Source organism: Nesoenas mayeri, assembly GCF_963082525.1.
Source record: "Nesoenas mayeri genome assembly, chromosome: 7".
Lineage (NCBI taxonomy): Eukaryota > Metazoa > Chordata > Aves > Columbiformes > Columbidae > Nesoenas > Nesoenas mayeri.
In genome coordinates, this window is record NC_137551.1 from 25140370 (window position 1) to 25167163 (window position 26794).

Sequence of the window (26794 nt, forward strand, 5' to 3'; positions counted from 1 at the left end):
CACTGAAGAGGATGGAGCTGAGGGTAGTGGACACAGGTTCAGTTGCTCACATTGCAAATAACATGTATTTGTGAACAGAGCTGGCTTTCCCTTCCTCTTCTACATGAAAAACCCTTTAGTCTTTGCCATTTCCTACTGTGGTAGCTTACATGCTGGAATTGCAACGCTTCTCAGTCTTCTAATAAGCTAAAGGGATTGTGCTTGTTCAGCTTGTTACTGCAGGCTTCTTTCTGGAGGCTGCAAATCCAGTTTTGTGCCTCTTACATGCTTTTTGATTTTTTCCAAGGTCCTTTTAAAAGCCTGGGGATGGAGTACGAGCTCTTGTACTGGTATTGGTCCTGCATTGTCAGGAACACTGTCCCCTTCCTGCTTCCCCACCCAGAGGTCTCACTTGAACCCTCGAGCCCCAGGGCCACGTTGAGGTGCTGCTCTAATGCCACCAGAAGGTAGCCCACAGCCTGGCTTATAGGACAGGCATCTCCTGACCATGTTCAGTCAGCAGGAGCTACATGCACCTCTTGCTGCCTGCAGCCTTGGCCTGATGCCCTCCGTCCCCTGAGAAGGATAGGGGGAGACAGGCAGCTGTCACCTTCTGAGCCCCAACACCTGTCACAAGTGGCTCCAGGCTTACCAGAGCTATCTGTTACTGCTTTTTCTCTTCTCTCCTTGGAGACAGAGCCTGGAGAAGGCTGTAGCTAATTCATTTAAAAGCTACAGATTACTCACTGTATTGTTCTTCATTTGCATGTTGTTGCTTAAATTAGTGCACGCCTGTGTGGAACAGAAGAGTTTCATTAGCACAGAAGATGGTGTTCGCCAGAGCCGGTGTCCAGAGAACAGATTCTTCTGCAACAGCATCTTGTTAATCAGCTAATTAATCATGTAACGCAGTAGAAACCCGTGGAGACGAGACGTCATCCTGCCCAGAGAGGCTGGCTGCGAGTCAAGCCTGCTCCCCACAGCAGCTGTCCCTGCTGGGGAGCGGAGCTGCAGCTCAGGGGCTCGCTGGAGCCGGAGCACAGCTCTCTGCTACGGGGCAGGGTGAGGGGTGGGGGGGCGTCCTACCTCCTGCAGATACCAGCCACAAATATTTTGTGGTTACCTGCAGAGGAGAACAAGACAGGCACCTGGAGCAATGCCTGGTTTTTGTTGCTCAAGCTGGAGGGTGGCTGGAGGCAATTTCTTCACCTAGCATGCTGTTAAACCATGCAACTCCTTTCTGCAGGTGACAGCGGGCAATGACAGTGTCCCTGTGTTCAGCTGTGCTTTTGCAGGAAACTGTCACGAGGGGCTCTTAACCTTGCAGATAGCTGCAAAGCAGGTCTGCGAGCTGTGGCCTGCAGGTGTCCTGGGCTCGCTTGAGGAGAGACTGACAGGACTAACAGGCTCCCTGGGCTGGCTGGGACAGTTGCGGATGCCCACATTGAATTTTAAAGCTTAAAATCAGGAGGAGAAGGACAACTTCATTGTTTCCTTCCCCTAGAAGCTGCCTGCCTGGGTTGTGTCCGCTGTGATGTGCTGCTGAGGGGAGTGCATGTGCCCCATGGGGCTGTGGCCACCACCACCTTCTCCAGGCATGCTGTAGCACCTCTGGGGCTCCCCAGTTGTTAAGGATGGCAATAAGCTGAGACAGTCTATTCCCTAACACCAATTCAAAGCCAGGATTGGGCACACACCAAGGGATGGACAAACCCTCCTCAGGGCAGCAGTGTAAGAAGAGCCTTGGTGTTTATATGCTAAAATGATTGGCAGTAAGATAATTAAGTGTTGAGGCTTAAAATGGCAAGGGACCACTCCAGCTGAAATATAGTCAATTAAAAAAAATGTCAGATTAATTCCTAGTCCCACCAGCACTCTAACCTACAGTTTAGCTTATTGTTTCTAAAAAGTTGTCTTTCTTTTCTTGGTTGCTACCTGAAAGCTCTGTGCAAATCTGGTGCAGGCAGTGTGCAGGGGCACGGGGCAGCTTGGGCCAAGGCAGGTGTTTTCATGCACAAAGGAATAAACAAACAAACAAAACCAGATAGGAAACAAAGAAAGAAAACTTTCCCAGTGTCTCTGTTCCTCTAATTTTTCCATGATGGTGAGCAAAGTTAACAGATCTTCAAGCAGGGATGCAAGTTGGGGTTTATGGTGTAACTCCTGCTTCTTGGAGCACTCCATGTGGTCTCTGGGGCTCAGGCAGACCCTGCTGCATCGGTTACCTATAAGCCACAAATTAAAGGTTTCCTCGAAATAAAATGGCTACAACTGTTATTCTTCTACTGAACGTTAAGGCTCAGAGTGTCAGATGTGCACAAGACTCTGAAAGGCCACAAGAACTTCCACAGCTCTGTCCCTGTACCCCTGTCCCCGTGTGCTGGTCAAGCCGGCATTGGCCCTTCTTTTCTTCCATGCCAGGAGCTGCGGTGCTCCTGCCATATGAAGGATGCTCCAGCGAGGGGAAAGTGGCACAGGCCCCTTCCTGTCCCCCAGCAGCGGGTCCGTGCCGGCCAGGCCCCGCACGGCGCCGGCTCCCGGCCGCTGCCGCAGCGCCCCGGGGAGGGACCCCGCTCCTCGGCCCCTCCGCCTACAACTCCCAGCATGCTGCGCGCGGTGGGGGCGGCCGTTCCCCCGCTCCGCCGTGCGAGCGGATCGACTGTTGCCCGTTCGAATCGGCCAATGGCGATGGGGCGGTGCCGGCCTCAGCCAATGGCGGTGCGCGTCCCGGGCAGGGCGGAGCCGAGGTCGGGTAGTGCGGCGGACCAATGGGGAGGCGGAGCGGCAGGTATGAGATGGCGGCGGGAGCACCGGCGTCCGGCGGCAGGTAGGAGCGGGGCTCTCCGGGGCCGGCACCCCGATCGCTTTCGCGGGGCACCTGGGAGCCTTCCCCAGCCCTCGCTGCCTTACGGCCGACTGCGGGCACTCCGCACCCGCCCGCAGCATGCTGCTGCGGCAGGCACCAGCCGGCGCACCTCTGTAGCGGCCCGGCCCGCCCATTGCGGCATTTACCCTGCGAGCCTGGCTGGCTCCGTCCCGCTGCGGCGGGGCAGCTGCTCCTCCGGCCGGGGTCCCTGGTCTCCTGCCGACCATGTCACCGGGCAGCTCCGGGGGATGGAGGCAGCACCCTGCGGGCAGCTCCGTGCTGCTTTGCCGCGGTCCACCCGCCCCGCGGGCTCGGCCCCGGCTAACGGTGACCGCTCGCCGCGGCCCCCTGTGCTGCATTGCGGGGGAAGCACCGCCCGCCGCTCCGGCCAGGAGACAGCGGCTGCTCCGAGCTGCCCGCCCCGGTCAGGGAGCTGCTCCGCCGAGAAGCGTGTCCCCACGCCCGGTCTAGCCCCGAGGGGTGCCTGCCCGCCCTTCTGCCCCGGCGCGGCCGCTCGCTGCCCGCGGAGGGCCGGGGGAGACAGCACTGTGCTCGCGCAGCTCCGCAGCCGCAGTGAGACCGACCGCCGGGCGCTTGGCAGTTGCAGGGTTTGGTAGGGTGATGGCACTATACAGACTTGCTTCGCATCCAGCGCTTTCTCCCCGGCTTTGTCCGCTCCACATGCGTTATTCTTGCTTTCCAAATGTGCGTACGCTGTGAGCTTCACATCCTTCATCTTTAGCCCATACATAACCGTTCTATGACTGCTGCCAATAAAACAGCAGAGACCATATGAGCACCTCACTAGAACAGTTGTTTTGGACTGGATTACTGCTAAAAAGCTGTAATATCTCTTCCTTCTTTTTTTTTTTTTTTTTTTTTCCCACATGCGTAGTGTGGAGCTGCAAACTGAGTATCCTTTAAGTGGTAATTCTTGTGTACTTGCAAACTAAATACAGTTGAGGGTTGATGCCTCAAACCCAGCCTGATTCATAGTGGTGCTGTCCTGCTCGCTGCTGAGCCGAACCCAGCTTGATGGCACTCTGAGAACTGCTGCAGTGCCTGGGCTGGGGCAGAGTGTTGCTTGAGGAGAGGTGAAGAGATGGTGCTCAGTGTGGCACGTTTGAACAGGGATTGTCGAAAATGCTGGACCTGGTAAAGGGATGAGTATGCTTTATGCAGTTGAGACTTAAAACACTCTTTTAGATAAAGTGCTTTAAACGTGGCCTGCATCAGTTCAAGTGACTGAATTTGTTTTATGCTGACAGTTGTCCTTAGGATGTAATTCCCCAGTTATTTTACCCACCCACTCACTCCCCCTTCCTGCAAATGATTGTGTTAAAGCACAGCCTGAAGTGTAAGTTTTACTCTAATGCTCCTTGTCACCCACACGTAGTGCTAGCAAACTGATGTCTTACTTTGCAGGTCTATCACCACAAAGCTTGCCTTTTTTTTTTTTCCCCAAATATGTGCTGTGACTCTGCTTTTGCCCATTGCCTCTCGTCTGGAGAGAAGTGCAAGTTAGCTAGTAAAGCTGGCATGCTGCGCGTGTGGTCTTACAGCCTGCTGACTTAAAGATTGGAAATGAAAGCTGTTTGTCTTAACCTCCTTACCAAATGTTACTGAATGCGACAAAAGATTATTTGTGTGGCTCTCTCTTCAGTTTGTGGTCTCTCTAACCTCTGCCTGGCTCTTCATAACCATGAATTATGATTGCAGTGTACCCGAGTGCTCAATTTCAAAAGAGAAACATCTGTCTGTTTAATGAATGCATTTAATATTTGATTCAAGCAGCACCTAAATGCTTTGCTAGGCACTCAGTGTTCACGTTGGCCATTTGCTATGGCAAGGGTGGCATAAATGGAAGGGAAAACACCGTGGATCTGGAAGGCAGGATGTGCTGAAAAAAGGCATTTGGCTAAAATGGCTTGAGTGTTACTGCACAACTGGACATCAAGAGCTCACATCATAAGCAGGCAATGAAAGGAGACACAGTTGCCATCTATGTTTTGCTGCAAATAGGAAAACATCCACTGTAAGCATGAGTTAATGGGAAAAAGTGAAAGTGACTTGCAGAGAGTCATGCAGAAAAAACGGTTGATTTCAGAGTTAAAGCCATGTCTGAAAGCGTGGCTACTTTTGTCTGAAGATAGCCTGGAGTAGGGAATGATTTTATTCAAATGTTTCCTTCTCCACAATTCTTCATCTTTGAGACCTAGACTTGCATCACCCCCTACTCAGCCCAAGCCCCATCAGGTGCACATCCAGACCTGAACTCAATTCTGTGTTGCATTTGCAGTATGTTTGTATGTTTGCATGTAACACCCTGCCCTGTTCCCATCCAGGGCCTTGGACAACAGGATCCTTGTTCTGCTGCGCTTCAGTTTATTGTCTGTTTGCATGAAGGGGGAGCATTGCTTGCCCACATAGCCCAAAGCAGCGTCTGGGTCTCCTTGCCAGCCTAGCCAGTGCCTTGTTGCTGTGTGCACATTTACATGCGTATGAAAATGTCACTGGGCTTCATTAACGCTCCTTTAAAGGTGCCTGGGCACTCGGTTCAGTCTGAAACTGGAGCGCTGGATGCTGTGCTAGGAAATCAAATTCCTTGTCCTAAAGGTCAAAAGTCTTCAGTGTGTGTTGATTTAATAAGTGGCATGAACAGATGGAACAGAGATAGGGCAGCATGGAAATGTTGGCTAATATCTAATGGTTGCACTGAAGTCATGTTCCTGTTGGAAATACTGTCCCTTTGTAAGCTGGGTTTGGCTCCTGGTCACAGCTGAGACCTTGTGTTTTCAACTTGTTTCAGAGTTAGCTTGTTCTGTAGGATCTCATTTTCACTTGTTTAGCTGGAGGCAAGAGCAGGGTGGTGAGGCCCTTTCTTTAGCCTGTGCTCTGCTGGATTTAGGCACTGACCTACTCCGCTGCTTTTGGGCAGAATCAGGAGGCTCTCACCAAACCTGTGCTGTGATCCTGGGGGCTGACACTGTGAGGTCTTGCAGCTAGCCTGGGGAGAGAGATGGGGGGAACTATGGCCCCATGGTGTGATAAATTTGGCTGACTCTTTGTTTCAGAGCTTCACAGGTCTGGTGTGTCCTGGCCTCTCATCCTGGTGCCACATTACACTCACTGTTGTGATCGACAAGAGCATTCAGTCCTTTTCTCCAGGGTGCAACAGACTCACTCCTGGCCCTTGGCCTTTCTCACCTCTACGCTAGGTAATTGCAGTTAAGCTATCTAGAGTTTCCTCATAAATTTTTTCAGAAACTGTAGATAGTGGGGAACGTGATAAGCTGCTTAAATAATTGCCTGCCAGCTGGCTTATCAGAACTTTTAATGTGTTTGCTTTTGGCCTATAAAGCTCTAGTAATTTGGAATCTGGCCAAAACATCCTTTCTTCTTGAGTGGTGGTGTGGTGGCTCTGATTTTCAGAGGCAGGAGCTCTCGGGGGAGCCGGCATTAGTTTCTCTTTTTGTTTTGCTAGAGCTGAGACTCAGTGTCTCAGCTTTATGGTTTGGGAGCATAGCTTTATGGTTTGGGAGTTCCATATGGGCATTCCTACAGCCCTGCTCACGAGCTGTCACATAGCAGGAGACAAGCATGCCAGGGCTGGCCATGCTGCAGAGAGCGGGAATCCTTTCAGGGAATGTCCTTCAGGAGCTCTCCGGTGCCTAGGGCTCCCCTTTCACACACGTGCTGCTCTGCATCCTCCTGAGCCGCCCCCTAAGCAGCACATATATATGTGTATATATATATATGATATATATCTCTGCTCCCTGAGCTCTGCAGAAAAACCAGGTGAATCAGGCAGACGTGACCTGTCAGGCAGGATGGGAAGAGAAGCATTTTCTGATCAGTATGGGAGAGTTGCATTAAGTGACAGTATGGGTTATTGTCATATGAATTCTGGTATCTGTGTACAGTGCTCCTGTTTTTGATATCCTGCCATGCCCAAATCCCCTTCAAAAGCACTGGGCCCCCGTTCTGTTCAATTTGGTGAGTTAATTGGTCTGCTTTGTGCATCTCTGTCTCTCCAGTGCTGCATGCTGTGCTGCTCTGCGGCTGTCCTAGCCTGTTTATCTGTGTGCTTCAGCAGCCCTGACCAGATGTCACCAGCTTATTTAAATGCTGGCATGCATCCAGGTGTGCCTCATTGCAATTCCAGCTTGTGAGAGTTTACACATCTGGAACATGGGATGTGGCCTCTGACACACTCAGCGGTGTCTGGAGAGGATTGCTGATGAGAAGGGGGTTGATGTGCTCTCATCCCTTGCAGACACCACGATACAAAATACAGATGCAAGGCTGCATCTTGCCCATTGCACCTCCAGAGTGAAGGAGCATTGTGGAATTACAAAAGTGTAATGGACAAAAACGAGAGCTGTGACTTCTCAAGTACCTTTGTCCTTTGTACTTGCCAGTCTGTGACCATGAAATCTTACCGAAGAGCTGGCTGTGGGTCCAGACCCAGGTCTTGGTATCCCCTCGGTCGAGAAAAAACAACACTAGTGGAGTGAACCTGTGAGTGCTACAGCACAGGATATTTGCATTGTGATGCTTTACTTGAGCACTGACAGCTGATGGTGGGATGAGATTCCCAAATGTGTTCTGGGTGTGAGTTGGGGCCACCAATTTGGGATGATTATCACCCTGTGGGAGGGCTAGAGGAAAGCACCCTTCCTTCCTTGCTGGTTTGCTCAGAGTTCCCATTCTAGTTGCTACAATGGCTTGTTAATTTTGCTGTGCTGTTTTTGTGTGATTGCTTGATTTTTCAGATCAGAAGTAAACCTGATTGTTGTGGAGGCTCCTCTTTATAGCTGGTAATTCTGGTCTGACCCAGACACTGGCTTGGAGCTACTGGCCTGAGAAGCATCTTCTCCTCCTTGCTAGTCTCTGAACTGCATCTTCCCCTGCCTCTGAAGGATGCCCTAGGGCTCTTATCTTCAAGTGTAAGGATGACAATCAGAGGTGCATGCAGCAGTTTCTGAGTGCTAGAGGCCAAGGAAATAAAGGTAGGACTGGCCTGTGCCTCTCCTTGACTCCTGATTCACTCAAAATGGGGAAGTAAAGAAGTTAAAGACTCTTTAAAATGAGGATAGTAAGGGAATGCTATCATTGTTGGCAACTGGAAAGTACCCATGCACACTCTGAGGATACAGACAGGCGCGGACCTTGCAGTCCACCCAGCTAAGGACCAAATGGGCAAAAGTGGGAAGAATATTCCTACCTGGGGTGTGAATAAAGCTGAAGAGCAGTCAGTTGGCCAGAGTCCATGGACAGGCATTCAGTAAAGAACTGTAGATTACACAAGAAAGGTGTCAGGGTTCCTGAAAAGTGGAGGTGTCCTTGCAGTTTGTTAGTTTGATCCATAGTCAAAGGTTTTGGTGGGTAATTCTGCAGGACATGGGGAAAAAATGCCCCAAATCTGTGTCCTAGACATGGGACACAGCGCTCAGGGCAGATACCACCTGACCCCCTGAGCATCTCAGATCTGTGGTACATTATTCACAAAGCAATTGGCTTAGACTAGTAAAACAAAGCAAAAAAGATGCATTGTTTCATCATGATCACAACTATATGACTGGGGCAAGGAAAATACACCAATTCAGTTTCTATACAGACTAACCCCAGGCCCTGGTAACCTTCTCCTGAGGGAGGCAGCGTGCCCAGTGTGTTCTAGGTGGTGCGAAGCAGCTGCAGGGCTTCCTCGGGCTGTGACTCTCCCACCCTGTGCAGGGATCTGGATGGGGCCCTGAGGTGCTCTGGGGTGCTGCTGGGTCCCCCCTGGCTCCCTAGCACTGCTGGCGTCTTGTCTCTGCCTCACGTGGAGCTCAGCTCCTGCCTCCTCAGCCCCACGTCCCAGCCGTCCCTGCCTGATAGCTTTCAAACCAGCTCCTTTGTGCTCGGTCCCATGTCGCCCCTCACGCAGAAGCTGGATTTCCTCAATGTCTGCAGTGTGACCTGATTATTTTTCTTGTCCTTCCTTGCCCTCCTTTTTAATAATGTCTACAGAAAAGCTGGCAGAATTCAGTTGTATCAGTCATGCTGACTGATAGTGCTGCCTCTTCTCTTGGGATTCCTCCTCTTTTCTGTCTCTCCAGCATTCATTTCAGATTTAGCTATCAGCCCTCTAAAGACAGGGAATTGCCTTTGTTCTGTGTTTGTACAGCATGGAGCACAGTGGAGTCCCCAGCTGTGACCAAGGTTCCCAGTGCCACAGTGATAAAAGTGAATAGATCAGTAACGAGAAGAGGCAGCTGCTGCCATCTAAAAAGATTCAGTTTTGGTGCTGGTTTCAGTGAAATCAAGATTGCATCTAAGGCTCCTCTTCTATTGCTACTCCCAGTAGGGGTTTATATTAAAATAAAGACACAAACTTTAGACTGCATTGGAAGTCATGAAAATTGGAGCAGCATCGTTATTTAATGCTGTTACACTGTGTTATTCTGATATGAAGGCAGGCATATGAGCTTGCAGATCTTTAATGTAAAGTTAGCGGGTTTCTGGCAGTAGCTGTGCTCCTGTGTTTTTTTACAGAGCCTTGGGTAGGAGGCTGAGCCATTGCACAGCGTGGGATCATCCAGAGCTGTGCTGGTGGTGCTGGGAAGGAGACTTGGCGAGGAACATCGCCATGAACGTGCAGCTCCTCGCTAAGGCGCCTCTTTTCATCCTGCTAGCACAAGAAGGCATCTGGATGCTCTGATGTTGTGGACATGGCTGATTGAAGTATTGCTTTGTTGACTTCAAAATATTCCAGTGGCTATTATTAAAGATATCATAGAAGAATTCACTGAGGTCAAACTTGAGAAGTTCATACTGAAATGCAAATCTCTTGATGTTTCACACAAATTGAACTGTCTTGCTATTGCAGTTTTCTTTTACACTGGTAATATGTTGCATTTTCAGTTTCTTCCAAAGCGAACTTCTCTCCCCCTTCTAACCCTTTTATCTTCCCAGATAGGTCTGTCTCCAGGTTCACATGACAGATGTGTAACTGATATTGCAGAGGTCTGCTTTGAGTCCTTTACTGGGACAGAATTTGAATTCATAGGTTACAGCAGCAACTTGGATATCCTCTTTACCTGGTGTCCAAAAGATGGCCAGGTGTTACATTAGTTCCAGGTTGTCCAGCACAGGCTGCCATCAAATAATAGCAGCTTTCTTTCCCAGCTCCTTGCTGCATATTATTATCTGGTTCACATAGCTAAATGACTTGAAGCACTCTGTGTTAGCTGTTTAAATGTGAAGAAAGCAAAGCAAAAATTTAAAAGGCAGTGTTATCTAGTATGGCTTGCATGTATCAAGTCTAGAGACAGCAGGCAAGGATTGGCATCCACTGCACGGGGCTCTGTGTACTCATCACAAAAGGACTCTGCCTCTAAAGACCTTATAAGTATAACACTAGGCAAAAATTTCTGCGTCTTTTTCTTCACATTTTTCAGAGGCAAATCAGTCATTCTATGAAGAGTCACTGTGCCAAATCTGAGGCCTGAATGTGATCTTTGTTACGTTGTTGTACAATAGTGTCAATCTGAAGTACAGTCCTTAAAGCAACCTTAACTCTGAAGTCACTTCTAATGTCTCTGTGGTCCATTCCCATTAGAATTCTTTGTACATATACAGTTTTTTAATCTATAAAATACTTTGTCTTCTAGTGCTCTTGTACTTAAAATGATTCCACATAATTCCGTCATGGTTCTTTCATCTCTTTGCAAAATCTGGAATGGCTCCTATCTGGCTCTGCAAATACGGTCTTCAGACATCCTCATTAATTGATTCCTTACTCTGGCACAACATCGGAAATGATGCTGCTTCTCTCTCCCTGGGGAAACGCGAGCCTGTGTGCATCTGTCCCATCTCCCTTTGTGCCTAGCCAGGCAAAGAATCGCTCAGGTTTTGTGTCCTTTAGCATTGCAGCTAATCACTCTGCTCTCAGTATTTGGTAATAGCCTGGCTGTTTCTCACAGTCTAAAGATTTTGTTATTATAGAAGGAGATTTTTCTTCCATTATCTGCCTTATTTTCAAAAGCTTTTTAATCCTTTTACTCCCCTATGGTAAGACTCATCTACTGTGGTGTGTCTGAAGTGTTAGCTCTTTACCAACAACGTATGAAGTGCGTAAAATGGCACCAGAGGTGGATTTTGCTCACTGAATGGGGTACATCAGACTCCTTCAAAATCTGCAGTTTCCAGCTTTTCCACTTTCCCAGCTAGGCAAACACAGCCCCAAAGGTACCTCTTCTTCCTCCTCTTCCCTTCCTCCTCTTTCTTGGCTTACTTTTATTCTCCTTATGTCTGTTTCATCTTGCTGGACCCTCTTTCTACCTTCACATAGGTGGAGTTAGAACAATATAAAAATCTGTAAAAGCCACCAAACCAGTCAGGTCTCACCTGTCTGCAAGCTTGCTGCCACGTGAGCTAAATCCGCTGGCTTGCAGAGCCCTTGCACCACAGGTTCAATCACCAGGTTTTGCCAGTTAAAGTTTCATTTTTGTCTTCGTTTCCAAGGCATTTCACTGGCCTGGTTCTAGTTACCTTAGGGATTAATTGATCCATCATGATTTTGACCTCCTGCACCATCCACTCCCCATGAAATCATGAGGCTGTCATGCCTGAAGCAAGAACGTAGTGTGTGACAGACAGCTTTCTTTGTGACTTGGCTGGGATCACAGGCTTCGCTTCTAAAAGATACTAGAATGGCAAGAATCTCAGCACAATATAGGACCCATTTTTTTTAATCTGCTGTCTTAATCACAGCCCTATTAGTACAAGGTTTTATTATTCATTGGGATTTTATTTTATTCATGGGATCAGAGAGGAAGCTATTTATTCCTTTATTTTAATGTCTTTTGAGGTGCTGTAAAGCAATCTGAGATCATAGCATATAGAAAATACAACTGTAATTGCAAGCAAAGAAAAAAAAAAAGGCAACAAACTCCCTGAATACATGTTTGTCTTCCCTTTGCTGCTGTGATATAAACTGTGAGTGTAGGTAGAGTACATCCATCTTCTTTTCTTAACACGAAAACAGCAGATGGGGCACATGTTTTTTTCTGAAGGTTATAGTGTGTGCAGCAGCGAGGATTGGCAGGGTTATTGTGTGTAAAGCCAGTGGGGGCTTTATCTTTGCTCAGAAATAGGGGTTTGCTTCACATTTCCATTTTGATTAGCAATAATGATACAAAGGCAAATTTTCTGAGCGAGGAAGAGCTGCTAATAAAGTGACCTTTCAAAATTAAGTAGCTCATTGAAGTGCCGTACCACAATAAGAGTATACAAGGCTGGAACCAGCTGCGGCAGGCGGGGAAACTGGACAGGAATCCAGAGAAATGTGGAACGGGAAGCCTGAGGTGGATGAACAGCACACGGTGGCACAGTGCTGGTAGCAAAGGGCAATGGCCAGATGCTGTTTCCAGTTCAGGGGGGGTTGATCTATGCGCTTGTTCTTGGAAAGGATCTAAAAGTGTGAAAGACAGAGACAGAGAGTGTTTCTAGCAAGGTTCCTGGGCATGGGATGCGCAGTTAAGGGACTGGGTTATGGTCCTGCCCGCGCCTTAACATTGGTTGTGCTTGGATGCTGTTGGGAATGTGTTTGCATGGCTTTACCCATGGTAAACACCGTGTGGATTTGGGGCTATTTTATGGATTCCTCTTGGATACAGGTGGAGAGCACTTAATACCATGCTAGTCCTGATTCAAAACCTTGGTTTCTATGTAGGAATTATTTGCCGTTAAACTCCAGCTACGCAGCCTTTGGCAAGAGACATGAATCAATTTGTCCAGCTTTTCTTTTCTGTTTTGTCTCTGTGTGAAGGCTGATGCCCAGTGTGTGCCAAGGGGGCCTTTCAGCCCCAATAATGCGCCCTTGTGTCTCGTAGCATGCGTGGAATTTGCATAGGCTGTGCTGGGACAGGCAGGTTTCTTTTGTTGCTGGAAACAAGGAGCAAGTTCTTTTCCCTGTCTCCGCTTCCTAATGCCTCTCCAAAAGCTCTCGGCACTCATGTAAGAAATTTACTTTTTATCTATTTATTTTTGCATTAAATGTTGTTAAACTTCGTGCAACTTGTAACGCTGGCTGTGCCGAGAAGTTATGTCAGTCAGTTCTAGTTGACAGAATCGTTTAATTTTCTTTCTCTGAATCTAGACATCTAATTGTCAGATGGAGCAGATAATCTGTGATGCTTGATGTAACTGCTGCAAAGTATTTGCATATCTCCTCTGTGGGGAAACAAAACTGCTAGTGAGTGAATAACAGTGCACGGATCATTGCAGGCAGGGTCACTGGGCCTATACATTTGCTATTAACCCTTCTCAGGATCTGTATTGCCACAGAATGAGTTGTCATGGGTTTCAGGCAAAGGGCTTGCTCCACATTATGGGCAGAGCTGGCATTTGTTTGTGTATTGTAGCTCAGTGCAATGAAATGCGAATATGATCAGATCGATTGGCAGTTGCTTTTTGGCAGCTGATACCAAGTCGTTGTGTTTCAGTCTTGATTTATTGCAGATAACAAACTGCTGAAAAACAGACTGGGAGGTACTCAGAAAAATATGGCCCCCATTTGGAATCCGCAGCATGCTTGCTGGGCCACTCTGAGAGATGCAGCTGGGAGCCTTTAAGAGCTTTCTAAAATTTTAGATGACCTGGCAGATTGCCTTACAGTCTGCCTTGCAGACCTTCCTCCTCTCCATCCTCTTGAAGGAGGCTTTGACATCCACGGAGAGCAGTAGAAGGGGGGAGAGGGTTTCGTACAGATTCTCACACTGCAAGTGTCCCTGAGAGCCTTCTTTCTTCTGATTTCAGAGAGCATTCTTCTCCTTGTGGAGCCTGAGTTCTTGCTTTTATTCTCTTATTCTGATCACACAACCTGGAAATCACACCAAAATGGTCTTTCAGGTCAAAGATGTACAGCAGCAGCTCAGATAACTGTTGGGTTCACAGGTGCTGTGTGGAGGCAGGCTGGAGTTCAGGTGAACTGCCAGTATGTGCCTTGTTGTCCTACCCTTCGTTAGCTACTGTTGATTTACATCAGAACAGTAAGTCGCTGAGATCTCTGAGCTAGTAGCTGAAGTGCTCTGCTGCTTGAACTAATGGATGTCAGGTCTGGTGCGCTGCACATGTTGTCGGTGGCAGGAGTGCTCAGCAGTGAGCACAGATGCCCAGCGTGGTCCAAACACTGATGTGGCCTTTACCCCTCTGCAGAGAGGAAGGTCAGGGTGCTCTGGTTTTCTGTGGGAAAGCCTGCTTTGAAGAGAAAGCCTTTGGTGGCCTGGGGGGAGACAGGCAGAGCTTATGCATCCCCTGGGTACCACATCATGGAGGGACTGAGTGATCCCTGGGGCGGGAGCACAGCCTTGCTGTTACCTGTGTGCCTGGCAGCTGTTCTTGGAACATGGTGTTTGGTGGGAGCTCAGAGTGCTGAGGAGGGGTGTTGGGACAAGGGAAAGCATTGTGTAAGAGCCCAAGAATGATTAAGGGTTGGGGAATGTCAGGCAGGGTGTGCAGGCTGGGTGGGCAGGCAGCCTTCACCCAGAGCCCTGGGAGAACTGGCACTCCAACTCGCAGGGCCAGAGCATGACATTGGGGCAGTAGCTTGTGACTGGAGAATAATGACACTAATCCTCACATTTAAGTAAAAGAGGAACAGGAGAAGCAAGCTAGGCAACTCTACCCTGTGGGCTTGACTTGAGAAGTGTGTGTTTGAAACAAGGGTGGGAAGACTGTAATGGAAGACCTAGAGGTAGATGGAAATTGGGATAAGCTTTAAGCATGAGCATTAAGAACACTGATTAACCTGAGATAGCTCTTCATTTTTATTTTAGACATGGTAAGTGTAGCTTATCTAGCCTCTGGAAGGGCTAAGTATATTTTACAGATAACTTCTAGTAGAACAGTGTCTTGGGTGCATCCCTTTTTCACGTTCCACATGAGAAGCTATGAAACAAAGAAAGTAGGCATCAGCAGAGGATAGGGAGGTTGGGTAAAGGACAGCCTGAAGGAGACACAAGAATTGGATGAGCCAAAATGAGATGTTCTAGAAGAAAGGTTAGTGGGGGTTCCTCAAGGCCTGATCTTGCATGACTCGTGCTACTACTGATGAGTTCACACTCGCTCCAGACTCGGAGTGCTTAGCCAAAGAGTTTGGCAGCTTGTCATCTGGGAGTGTTTGGCCACATCCTTAGCAGAAAGGTGGGCCAGTGTCGTTGCATGTGTATAATCTTAAAAACAAAGTCCCAAGGCGTGGGAACTATCTGTTTGTTGATAGGAAGATAGGGATGATGGAATGGCAATGGCAACTGATGAGTATAAGCTGGCCGTGAAGAAATTTAGGTTGGGATTGAGACTTTCAGGCCACTGGGAGTGAGTTTAAGGGCAGTGAGACAGAACCAAACTTATTTATGACTGAGTGTGGTAAGGTAATGTAAAATATTTGGTGTCGTATCTGCCTCAGCTAGTAGGTCGTTAACACAGTGCAAGTCTTAGTTGGGTGCTGCCACATGTCACGTATGTTACCATCAGGCCATAGAGTGCTAGTCTTGGGCTGTGTTGTACAAATGGGCCAGAAATGTTTTTGCTCCAAAGGGAAATGTAACTTCACTGTGCTGAACACTCACCAAAGACAGTGCTGTTGGTGTAGACTGGTAGCTCCGGTGTCAGCAGATGTCTCCTTCAGGGCATGCCAGCTGGCTGTTAAAAAAAAAAAGTAATGCGGAGTTACTTTATTTTTTTTTTTTCTCCTTCCTTTTTTTTGCAGTGATGCCATCTGCAATTTTGTCATTTGCAATGACTCCTCCCTCCACAGCCAGCCGATCATTTTCAATCCTGACTTCTTTGTGGAAAAGCTGCGCCATGAAAAACCAGAGGTGTTCACCGAGCTGGTTGTCAGCAACATTACCAGGCTCATTGACCTGCCAGGGGCAGAGCTGGCCCAGCTCATGGGAGAGGAGGACCCAAAGCTGCCTGGAGCAAACAGCACAGCCTCTGGATTTTTTCGTTCATTGATGTCTCTGAAGCGCAAGGGTGAGTATGAGTATGGCATGATGTCTGGTGCCCACCTTGAGGGTGATGCTGACTGTCATCATCTGTTAGGTGTTGTTTACAAAGCTTTCAGTGTATGACTGTTGTTTTGAGTTGATGTTGAATGCTTAATACTGTAGGTTTGTAATCTTGGGATGCCACCTCTAGAAAGGAGCAAAACAGAGGCCAGGAGGTTCACCCAGGAAATGCCCTGCCACTTTTGTAATAGAGTACCTTCTTCCGAGGTTATTGCTGTGGTCTATGTCAGGTTGGCCTTGGTGGGTTAGCTACTCTCTGTGCTCAGTGCAGCGCACACCACAGAGATATTGCTGTGGTCCTTGGGTGTTTCTGGTCTGACTCTGTGGATAGCACTGAGCTGGAGAGAGGTGCCCAAACAACCTGCAAGTTCTTCCAATACACACCAAGGTGTCTTTGTCTCTGCTTGTTCCCGTCCATAGCAGTCCATGCTCTGTTTTCCTTAGCTCATTAACTTTCCGTATAAGTGATAGAATGTCAGTAAAGGCTGAGACCATCAGGTTCCATGAAGAACAATAATGCCCAGGTTTTCTGCACAACTGACTTCACTCAGTGCCCACTGTTTCATACAGTAGCTGTCCCAGCATTCTGGAAGGTCTTGTCTGTGCAGCTCAGAAATCTGTAAGCTTCTCCCCTCCAAATGCCAGTGTCACTTTGATCCACACCCCAGTCCAGTGAGTCAGTGACAAAACTCTGCAGACTGACTCTGCTCAAGCACAGATTCAACTGGGGCAAATTATGTATTTCTCTTTTGCTCTGAGATGAGCATTCATCTGAAACTTTCTTCTAGCAAATGGATAATTCTTATCTTCTCTTTCAAGTTCAGCTGTCTTGGTTATGAAACATTAGCCTCAGGCACCTTCTTGCAAGTCTGAGACTTACTTTTGAGCACAGTTGTGCTCAGATCCTCTCCTCTTCACTGGGTGGCATTTACCAGTGTGTTTTGTTGTAACTAGAAGGGTGTGTGCTCTCTCCCACCTCTGCCCACATTCAGGGGAAACCTGGTTCTCCTGGTAAGTTCAGTTAAACCTTCTCACTGATCTAGAGAGAAACTGCCTCTATCTGGACACCTCTCGCATGCCTCATCAGCTCTGGTTTCCTAGCTAGACTGGCTGGCTGCTGCCAGAGAGGCTGTGGGGAGCTGCCTTCAGATGTTGGCAGCCTGAGGTTGAACTCTTCTAATTAGTCCTCCCTTCCTTTGAGCAATTCTGCTGTGGTGAGTACCTCTGAGAAGGGAGCTGTCATGATGTCTGTCTTTTTCAGTCTTCAACTTTTATATAGTTTCTCTAAGGGTTTCTGATTCTATCAAACCTATTTGTCCACTGTGTTTCATAAGGACAAGCCCTGCAGCCCCACTGCTCAGGCTAAATTGTCTGGTGCTGGCTTCAGCTCTCCACTCCTGGCTCACCCAGTGGGAACCCTGGTAGGTGCACTCACTTCTGCCTGGACAGCACTGCAGGGGTAAATCAAGTCCTTTAGCATCCTTAGGTGAGAATTATTCAATATTGCCATGACCTACCATGCTGTTCCATAATCACAGGTCTTCACATAGCCCCCAAAATGTAGTTAGACTGTGTTCATGCCTGTCATTGCTCCTGCCTCAGTTCAAGGAGGGTAGCAGGACACCTTAAATTCAGACGCTTGCCACCTGACAAACAGAAGCGAGTGGGTAACCAAGCTAAAAGTGTTTTCTTAGCATGTATGGAAACTTCCCTGTTTTTCACAAAACCTTCTGGCAGGGTCTTGTGAGCCTTTTCTAACTCTTTTTTTTTTTTTTTTTTAATCTTAAATTATCTGTACTCTGCTGGAGCACTGCTCTTATCAGATCTGCTGTCTCCCGCCAGCTCTCTTCCCCAAGAGTTCCACCTTCCCCCATTCAGATGTTTCCATGGCTGTGTGTCTCACCACAGCTCCAGCTAGCAGATGTTTGCGAGCCTGCTGGCTGCTCTCCCAGGCTGCAATGGCAGCGTCTCCCTGTGCTGACAGGCACTGTCTGTGAACTCTTTGGCCAAACCCTGAGAAAAAGTAGTTTGTGCCTATAGAGAAAATCAGTTTCATGTACTGTGTGTTTCATCTTGGAGCCATCATTTGTTTTCCTTTGTGTTACAGACCAGCTAGAACAAACAGGTTTTATTTCTTCAAAGCCAGAGGCCAGGGACCACAGAACTCAGAGCTGATCAAACTGCAAATACTTACAACTTCTTTGAGTGTTAGGAAATTCAATTTCATGCTGCTGCTTAGTTTCAGAAGCAATTGTACAATAACATCTAAGCCTTCCTAAGTCAGCATCAATTTTCCAAACATGTCTTTCAAGTTTCTTTGAGAATCAAATTCTCATTCAGATATCAACTTCTGACTTAAAAAGTAAATCGAATTTGTCAGGCCCTGCATGTCTCAAGAAAATGTGTTTTCCTCTTCTCTTTCTGGCCACTATTCTATCTGTTGAATGTCTAACGAGTTTAGTTTTCTTCAAGGATGAGAATCTTTTGCCAACTGTTCTCTGCCTTTGCATTCAAGCTTTTCAGATCTTATGTGTGGATCAAAAGGTCACATTTTCCTCCTTTCTCGTGCAAGACTGAAGCATGCACTTTCTCAGAAAGAGGTCAGAAAGTTCTTGATTTAACAGGAGGCTGGAGTTCCTGGTGGCTTACTATATATTTCAGAAGTCCTGGAAGAAAGTAGAACATTCTTCAGGCGGAAAAATTTAGTTGCATGGGGAGGCTGCTACAGAAGTGCACAGGGTTAACCAAGTCTTTCCCACATGCTGTGAGCGTCAGCACTACAGAAGAGTAAGATCTGTAGTACAACAGACCAAAAGCTAGTCAAATCAAAATGTGCTATGATGATGGGGAAAAAGGGCAAGAGAAAACTTGCGAAGGAGATAACTTTTATCATACCAGCCAACGCACTGCTTGGATTACAGGGCTGTCAGCTGTAACAATAAGGGGGAGAAATCTTCAGCCACAGAAAGCTGGGATGCAAATGCCCAGCTTGCCCTCAGAAGTGGCCCATGCTCCTGGCAGTGAGGTCACAGAGAAGGGAGGAATATTCTTTTCCTAAATCCATTGGCTCTTTGAAGCCTAAGTGCAAGGGCAGGACAAACCAGCTCTGTACCTGGTTCCAGTTGTCAGTCCCAGTCAGCATGTTGCAGTATGGCCTATCCAGCATCTTGTCCCTGGCTGTAGCCAAAACCTACACGCACCTGAGGGAAGAAGTGGTGCTCAGGGCTCTGGTTGGTGCTAGTGATGTCCCTGGGAGTTGCCTCAGCTTTCTGAGGGACAGAATGTGCTGGCTGTGTGTGTTTGGGAAAAGACATTCATTAGTAAGACTGCACTTAATAGAAAATACTGTCCTGCTGGATAACCACTGTCTTACCTGGGAAGTCCATCTCTAGACAAGAATAGTTTTCTGCATTGGTTCAACAAGTGCCTTTCAGTTAAATGGGATTTTCATCTAACGTTTCCTCCTATGCAGGGATCTCCTTCCTTTCAGCTCCATTGCTTCTATCTTCTTTCGAGACTGTAGCCTGTATCTCTTCCAGCTGATGGAAGAGAGATTCACTGGGATCAGGGGATTTTAGGGATTATCCATCCCTGAAAAGGAGACCAGTGTGAGCCAGTTGGATGATGTCTGCTCTCCCCAGTAGTGCTTGTTCTGCTCTGCCAGTCTCATGGCTGAACTGCTTCTTTCTGCTCCACTCCATGTCAAGCCTCAGTGAGGATTAATCTGGACTTTCTTTCCCAGGTGTGGAATATGCCAATGTGGCAGCATCTGGGCAGCCCAGGCTGTCACATCTGCCCTTCTGGCTTTGCTGTTTCCATAAGGTCCAGGCTTGCAGATGATGTGCCCTTTAAACTGAAGCATCTGTTCTGGTGGTGTTTTCTTTTCAGGAGCTAGAGATTATTTCCTTTAGCTGATAAAAACTGTAATTAAGCTGAAGTAGGAAGCAAGATGATGAAGCCCTTGTAAGTACAGCATGGTGAGATGAAGTGACTTTATTAGTGCTTGTGATATCTCACGTCTCTGGGGGAGCCTTGTGACCTTCACCCTTAACATTTTGGGACACTGATCTTTGCATGCTGAGATGCCATTCTTTGGGGACCACTCATCTCTGTGACTGCTGGGCTCTGCACTGTCTGAACACATTATCTTCTGTTCTGCAGAGAAAGGAGTGGTGTTTGGCTCGCCACTGACAGAAGAAGGCATTGCACAGGTCTCCCAGCTAATTGAATATCTGCATAAAAGTAAGTGACTCTGTCTTGCTGTCTTCCTATCCCAAGGGGTATCTGTCTGGCCCCTCAGGTCTGTGGTGCAGACAGAGGGAAAAGCTCTGAGGTCTCTAGCAGCAGAAGTTTGGGGCTGGACTAGACAACTGTTTCCCAGAATTGCCTAGCAGATAAGTTGATCTCTTTCCCTCTGAGCATGGACTCTTTCCACTAGTGGGAACCAGCTTGGAGTCATGTCTCTGAACACAGTTCACTGAGGCTTGCTGTCAAAATCTGGAAATGGGAAGGAACTGCTTTAGTAAGAATACGGGAATCAGCCTCCGATTAATCAGTGGGTTCTTTTCACCATTTTGCTGAGCAGATCTACGAGCAGAAGGTTTGTTTCGGGTGCCAGGCAACAGCATCAGGCAACAGATTCTAAAGGATGCTCTGAACAGCGGTACAGATATTGACCTGGACTCTGGGGATTTTCATTCCAATGATGTGGCCACCCTGCTTAAGATGTTCCTGGGTGAATTGCCAGAGCCGCTGCTGACACACAAGCACTTCCATGCCCACCTCAAAATTGCAGGTGAGTAAAGCAACAAGAGGCAGCAACGAGCAGAGGAAATTGAGCCAGCTTCCTAGAAAGCTGGTAATACTACAGAACTGCACACTAGGCTTTGGAAGTGCAAGCCTGAAGGCAGATTAAGAAAGAATCTTCCTGCTATCTCAGCCTCATGATGGAAAGACTGGAGCTGAAAGTCCTAAGGTATCAGACCAAGTCTGTCTAGCCCAGTCTTCTCTCTCCAACAGCAGACGTAAACAGATGCCTACAGGAGTGGAGCCCACATTGGGTTTCCATCTGTTTTAAGCCTGGGTGTCTGCTGAGCTGGGTGTGGGGTTTATGTACTTAATAACCATTGCTGAACTACTTTATGTGAACTTCCACCTTGCCTTCAACCTATTACAACTCTTAGCAGCTGTGTTGTCCTGTGGGATGAGTACCCATCAGGTGCGGAGCTTGAGGGCTGGGGGGAGAGAGATGAAGGCTTAAGAGCTGTGCAGGAGTTTGGAAGAGATCTGCACGTAAAGAGGGAAGGGTAACCAGTGTCAATAGGCCTGCTGTTAAGGAAGGTAATGGATGTTCCTCATGTTCTGCCTTGTAATTTGGCAGACTTGACGCTGTTTGATGAGAAGGGGAATAAGACCAGCACTCCAGACAAAGAGCGCCAAATTGAAGCCCTCCAGCTGCTGTTTTTGATCCTTCCGGCACCCAACCGCAGCCTGCTCAAACTGCTGCTGGACCTGCTCTACCAGACCGCCAAAAAGCAGGACAAGAACAAGATGTCTGCCCACAATCTTGCCCTCATGTTTGCACCCCACATCCTATGGCCCAGAAATGTGAGCAGTGCTTCAGTATTTGTGGGTGGGATATTGCAAGGTAGAAGGCAGAGACTTGGCAGGCATATGGGAGAAGAATCAATATGGGAAGATTAAATATTGATAGAGTGATGTGAAGGTTGGAGGCTGGGATGGTCAGGTAGAGCTTCCTGGCAGGACTCCCTCCTAGTGTTCAGTCCAGGCCTGCCATAGGTCTCATTTGCAACTGACGCTTTATCTTTTTCAGTAAAATTGAAATGACAGCACAGTCCTTCTTTTAAGAAGGGCAGCTCTGGACAAACCCTGCAGATCTCGCTGCATGGCCTCCTGTGCTGCCGGTGAGAAGTTTGACCCCAGAATTCTGTAGTTCTCCTCTCAGAGCAGCTTTGGCTCCATGAGCTCTGCTTGTTGGTGTGCTGTGAACCCTGTTGCCCATCTCCTCAGAGCCAGCCTCCTGCCAAGGCACTGTGTGTATCTATGTCCCAGAGACAGCAAGGGCAGCAGAGACCCTTCCTCCTCCCTTTCTAACTGCTGCATCTTTGGCTGTGTCCCCTTGCTAGGTGACGGCAAATGACCTTCAGGAGAATATCACGAAGCTAAACAATGGAGTGACCTTCATGATTAAACACTCTCAGAAACTCTTCAAGGTAAGTGTGCTTTGAGGACTTGCTCTCCTTTGCCCTTCAGCAGGAGACTGAATGCCCCTTGTCCACACAGATTGTCATGTGTATATTCTGCATGCTCCTTCTGCGGAAGGATAAAGAAGATTTCTACAAGAAACTGTTTCTTTAGTGACAAGGGAGGAGATCTTTTCTGGGCAGGCAGCCCCAGAGGTGGCTTTGCCTGGCAGGTCAGCAGCAGTGTGCTGCCACCCTCTACACCCTGGCTGGGAAACTTGGTGCTTGGAGATGGGTAGCAACTGGGTTCCCCTTGGGTTCTGGCAAGGTAAGGAAACTGAAGGGACTTATTCTGGGTGAGTGCTGCCAAAAGCTGAATACCTAATATGACAGGTTGTTTTGTTGTGAACTTTTCTGCAGGTCGTAGTCAACCCACTGCTGTTACAGGCACAGCCTTGGGCCTCTGTCCATCTCACAATGGGGTGTTGCAGTAGGACAGTTAAGGGTGTGTGAGGCTTTATAGGTTCCTCCAAATAAGTGTTTCTGCAACAGCCAGTCTCTTGACTTCTTGGGACCTTCCTGGTCACTGTAGGCATCTGATCCCTGCAGAGTCCTCCCACAGAAAGTTCCCCTTCTGCCTTCTTCATCAGGCTCTTGTTTGGCCAGCTCAGAGGTTGGGGAATTACTTGGAAAAAAGCTTCTGTGGAACATTGCTCCTACTCTGTGCTGGTTGCCTGCACCAAAGGGAAACTGTGATCATGGATTGCACTGGGGACATGCAATCCCACTGCTTTGTCTGCCCTGAACTGCTGAGTCTCCATGGAAGTGGTTTTTGTGGTATTGTTGAAGGGCAACTCTTGCTGGGGTCACTCTTGCCCCAGGGCCAAACATACTAAACATATGTTTGGCCTTTTCTCTGCTCATTGTCACAGGCACCAGCGTACATCCGGGAGTGTGCCAGGCTGCACTATCTGGGACCCAGAGCCTACACATCAAAGGTAAGACCAGCAAATGAAAAAGGCAGAGGCTGTGATACTATGAGGAGATCCTTGTGAGTGAAAGAAGCTGGAAACAAACCAAGTTACAAAAGAGCATCTGTCAGAGAGCAGGAGTGAGGGAACCGTGTGGTATGGTAGTGCAGGTGGCTGTATTAGGGAAACTGGGCAGAGTTGAAGCACCTGTTAATCACAAGCCCAGCGAAAGCTACTAGCCCCTGTTTAGCAGCAAACCTGCTCCCTGTGCCCAGCACATGCAGCACCTGCTCCTTCATGGGCTTGTGCCTTCCAAACAGACAGACGTGCCTGCTGCCATGGCAAGGCTGCTTGGAAGAGGGGCTGGGATTAAAGGCTGCTTGCTGCCACTGGGATAAGATCTGTCTGTGTCTTGCCAGCAAATGCTTCCCTGCCTCGTATAGCTGCAGAAGAGGGAAGGAAGGTGCATTGCAAGGAGCTGCACTGACCCTTCTCAAGTCTGGAAGGGCTTCTGCAGCTGGCATCCAGGAGGGGAGGGAAGAAGCAATGGGGTCACCTTTGTATTGCTATCACCTCTTCCTGGCACACGGCCTGCTGGTGCAGTGCTGCTGCAGATGGGTAGGGAAAACACAGTTCTGTGCATTCACTGGGGGTGAGGCAGCTCAAGACACTCTTCCCAGCCTGGCTCAGATGGGTGGCTCGTTTGGATTAAAGAATGGCAAGCAGCTGCTGTCTCCACTTTCCCAGGACGATCTGGATTTGCTGACAGCTCCTGCCTCTAAGGAACTACAGCCCCTCAGGTCTCAGAAGCGAAGCCGACTGGACACTTGCAACCAGGAGGAGACCCAGCAGCGCACAGAGGAAGCACTGAAGGAGCTCTTCCGCCACGTCCACAATATGCCTGACTCTGCAAAGAAGAAGAAGCTTATCCGGCAGGTAGTGTGGGAAGGAAAGATATTTTTGGGGTGTGCTTGTCAGCACAATCCTGTGCACAGGGCTAAAGGCAGGGCCTGCTTGAGAGCTGCTCCTAGCTCTGGGCAGGCTGGGGAGAAGAGTGGGTTTTGGGCTGTGTAAGGGGCAGAGCTGTAAGAGGGGAGGAGGAGGCCTGCCATGGATGTGGCTGACAGTGGAGCTTGCTGCACCAAGCTGTGCTTTGAGCTCTGTTTTCCAAGTCAGGGACTTGCCAGCTAGCAGTTCCCCAGTCCTGATTATGGCACTGTTTGAGCTTCATTGCTCAGAAAGGGAAAATCCTTTTCCCTCTTGCCTGCAGGGGAGTGGACAATTGTTTCCTCTTGGTCCAGTGAGCATTCCCAGCCAACCTGCTGCTCCAGAGAGACTGGGTGGCGTGGTCAGCACTGGTCCTGGCTGCCAGACTCCAGCTGCTGCCCAAAGCCCTTTCTGATCCAACAGCTGTTGATTTTGGCTAACCTGGTAGCCAGCACAAAGCAGCCTCTTACCTAAGTTCCCCATAATCCTGTGTGGGAGACGTGGCCTTCATCTGCTTTCTTATGCCTGCAACTCTGAGCTGCTGTTCTCTTTTGGAGTGCGAAAGAGCCAAACTGAGGTCTAGGCAGAGGGCAGCAGGTAAAGCAGCACACAGCAGCAAGGGACTGGTTTAACTGTAACAGTAGCTGTGCTAACACACTGCCCTCATATTTCCTCCTAGTTTAATAAACATCCTACAGCTCTCACTCCTGGCTCTGATGTACCCACATCCCCAGCACCGCGACGCACCCGCTCACGTTCCTTCAGCGGCCTCATTAAGGTAAAGGCGGCTTCTGACCCATGGTCTCTGCTGTGAGTTTCTGATGTTGCTCTCTGCTTCTGCCTTGCCCTGGTTTGAATGAGGCCCTCAGAGGTAGGGACTGTTCAAAGTATTAGGTGCTGAAGAACACAGATCCACTGGGGACAGAAAAGGCAGCATGGTGAGAATAAGCCTTGCTAGTATAAAGTGTAATTATCTATGAAATGTGTGACTGTAGGATATTATGCATCTTTCTGAAGGACTGGCTGCTTACTGAGATGAGGACTGACAGGGAGCTGGTCATGTAGTCTGGCCCGTTAGCACAGGTGTTAACACACTGTAGGCTGCCCCTCAGCAGTATATACCTGCTTCTGACAGGCTGGGCTCCTGACCAGGCCTCAGGTCAGCTCCCAAACCGTTTACACTCAGGTAGGCTCTACCTAGTGCTGAGGTATTTCTGTTGATTCTGCTTTGCAATCTTTGTCCAAGCTTGGCTTCCTTTTTTCTTTCCCAGCATCCAACTGCTTACCAGCAATGCATCCTGCTCCTTCCCCTTCTTTTTCACTTTGCACTCTAAGCACTAGCCAACCGCCCTCTCTTCTTATGGCAGCGGAAGGTTTTGGGAACCCCAGTTATCCTGGAGAGGAAGAGCAGGGATGCCACACCAGAGCCTGAGCGAGTCAGCAAAGAGAACATCCACTTGGTAAGGGCTGCTTAAGACAAGGTTTCCAAGTTTCTTCTGTATGATCAGATAAAATCTTTGGAAGCTGCTCTGGCGACACCACAGCAGATGGTGGGGGCAGCATTAGGACAGGGGTGGCAGCACTGGGCCTCCATTCCAGCCTTGTCCCTCTGACTTATCTGTGCCTCTGCCCTGGAACACTGGCTTGTGCCCCCTTTGCTCTCTCCCATTCCCCTCAATAAGCTGTACACAGCCTGCTGCCTGTGAGTAGCAAGGCTGTCCCACAGCCCAGACAAACTGAGAGTGGATTTGGGTAGTAGCCGCTCCCCGGTGGCACAGGCTGCTCCCAGGGAGGGCTGTGGATGCTGCTTCATTCCCCTGCTCTCTACTCCTATTGCTCTCTCTTTCCAGTTACAGAAATGTGGATCTCCAGCTCACATGTCCCAGGCAAAGCTGAAATCTTTGGAGGGCCGAAAAGAGGTGAGACACATGCCCATTGTCCTTCCTGTGGGAAACCTGTCCTGCTGGGCTTAGAGACCTGCTGAGGCAATGGTGTGCACACAAGGCTCTGTCTCAGGCTCTGTGACAGTTGTGGTCCCCTGGATTGTAGCAGTCTGCTCCGTGCCAAGCCACTGGAAGCCTGGGCTTGAAGGGCTTCACCTGAGCAGGTGTGTACAGCCCTTCTGCCTGTGGCTGTCACTGCAAGAAGAGGGAAGCTGTTGTCATGGGGTAGTGCTAGCAGCCTGTCAAGGTGGCAGTGGGACAAGAGGTTTGTACAGCCCAAGACCGACTGCTGTGTTTGTCCCCATCTGCTCGCTGCCTCTTGTCTAGTCCTCTGCTTTGGTAAAAGGCGTGAGAGGCAGATTCCAGTAGGGAGTCCTTTGCAGGGGCAAGACAGCACCTTAGCCTTTTCTTGCATGACATTCTGTGTCTCAAGTATTCAGTTGCTCTAATTCTCTGCTCCAGGAATCCTGCAGACGCATGCGAGCCCACCTGCTTTCCAAGGATTCGTCATCCCTCTGAATCACCTCGCACCAACACACGTGTGGGGAATGCCCAGCTTCGAAAGTTGTGAATAATGTGCTGCACTGAGAGGAGTGCTGCAGGCTCACAGCAACCCTCACCAACACGGCAGTGCTCTTGAAACCGGACCTTTGCAAAGACTGCAGGGACTTGTTTCTTTCTGTATATAAATTATATTTCATTCTACTATGGGGCAAACCACTATCTAACCAAAACTTGTGCAGCATGTCTGACCTGCTGGCTCTGGGAAGAGCTGGAGTGCTTGCTTACA

General features: G+C 48.7%; 1 protein-coding gene across 1 annotated transcript; it reads left to right on the forward strand.

Annotated features, from left to right (window-relative positions):
• Positions 1 to 2747: 2747 nt before the first annotated feature.
• Positions 2748 to 26523, forward strand: ARHGAP19 (Rho GTPase activating protein 19; the record flags this gene model as incomplete). Its single annotated transcript, XM_080348075.1, has 12 exons — positions 2748 to 2806; positions 15600 to 15865; positions 20062 to 20142; positions 20486 to 20695; positions 21281 to 21507; positions 22047 to 22133; positions 23036 to 23101; positions 23822 to 24010; positions 24741 to 24839; positions 25429 to 25521; positions 25912 to 25980; positions 26467 to 26523. The coding sequence occupies 12 exons, from the start codon at positions 2748 to 2750 to the stop codon at positions 26521 to 26523; spliced, it is 1503 nt and encodes a 500-aa protein (XP_080204201.1).
• Between the last annotated feature and the right edge of the window lie 271 nt (positions 26524 to 26794).